This window comes from Centrocercus urophasianus, unplaced genomic scaffold, assembly GCF_019232065.1.
Source record: "Centrocercus urophasianus isolate 14NV4802_14NV808 unplaced genomic scaffold, USGS_Curo_1.0 seq_25, whole genome shotgun sequence".
Lineage (NCBI taxonomy): Eukaryota > Metazoa > Chordata > Aves > Galliformes > Phasianidae > Centrocercus > Centrocercus urophasianus.
In genome coordinates this window covers 1,392,029-1,393,109 of record NW_024884811.1, presented here as the reverse complement: position 1 = coordinate 1,393,109, position 1,081 = coordinate 1,392,029, and the positions used below count along the sequence as shown (strand labels likewise).

The following is a 1,081-nucleotide window of genomic DNA, read 5'->3' as shown; positions in this document are numbered from 1 at the left end:
TGCAAGGACATGTAGCCAGTGCTCTTTGAAGACCATCTGTCATCTGGGTTGACATTCATATCTACATACAATTGTACTAATAGCGCTCTAACAGGTGGTGAATCTTGAAAAGATAACTGATTTTGCACCAAGGCTGAGAGGAACACACCAGCAAGGAGACATCACTTTGCAACAGAACCACAAGATACTTACCAAAAACGGCCCTTTAAAAGCTCAGCTGCAAGTGAAGTTGAAGCATACAGTAGCGCAGCCTGCCAAACTTGACTGGTATGCGGTGTTGGTATGTGTGGGTTTTCCTTCTGCAATCAATTACTTTAATGGTAAGAAGTCATATTCATGGTGCATGTGTGTATTGGCAAAACACCACCCCAGATAAAGAACTGGCATCTATTTACATCATAAGTCTTGGCTTCGCAGGCTGCAAATTCACGCTGTACGTCGGTCCTTGCAGGAGGGGCTACACCTGCTGCTGGCAGCACGCACATGCCCACAACCAGGTACCGACTGTAACGCACCTCGCTAAGACTGCCTGCCCAAACCTTACACCCACGTGCCAGGCGATGGAGAAGCGATCTCGGTTACTCCCACGACCATGAAGGGCAGATGAGTGTGTGGGCGCGTGACACCAACACCGCGGTACCCAGACGGGGTCGGTCCGCGGATGCGCGATGGGGTCTGTAGCCGCCTTCCTCCGCAGGTGCCTCCCCTCCTTGTTGCGCTCGCTCAGATCCGCGCTTTCCCTCTGAATCCTCCAAAGGGTCCTGGATCGGGCAGGGGGTGCCGGGCGCGGAGCGGGGCGCGGCAGGTCGGAGCCGGCGGCGCGGGCGACTGAGCCCTTCCACCTCTCTCGATTTCGGCGAGGAAGGTGAAACGCGGAAGTTCCCAGGCGAAGCTGTCAGACGGCCGCCGGCTTTGTAGCCCGCAGCGTGCAGCACCACTAAAAGCACCGAGGCAGGCACCCTGCCGTGCGCGCACTCGACTCCTGCGCCCTCCGCATGGCGACTTTACCCGCCGCTGACCGGAGGGCGTTTGCCCTGAAAATCAACAGGTGAGAAGCGTCCGCAGGGCTGCACGGGCAAGC

The 1,081-nt window shown here is 56.7% G+C and overlaps 1 protein-coding gene across 1 annotated transcript in view; it reads left to right on the top strand.

Moving 5' to 3' along the window:
- The first annotated feature begins 940 nt into the window (after positions 1 to 940).
- DOCK8 (dedicator of cytokinesis 8) overlaps positions 941 to 1,081 on the top strand; it is a 90,915-nt gene continuing 90,774 nt past the window's right edge. The window contains exon 1 of the mRNA XM_042825618.1: positions 941 to 1,048. Within this exon, the coding sequence (XP_042681552.1) occupies positions 996 to 1,048 (53 nt within the window). The 5' untranslated portion in view covers positions 941 to 995. The remainder of the gene's footprint in view (positions 1,049 to 1,081) is intronic.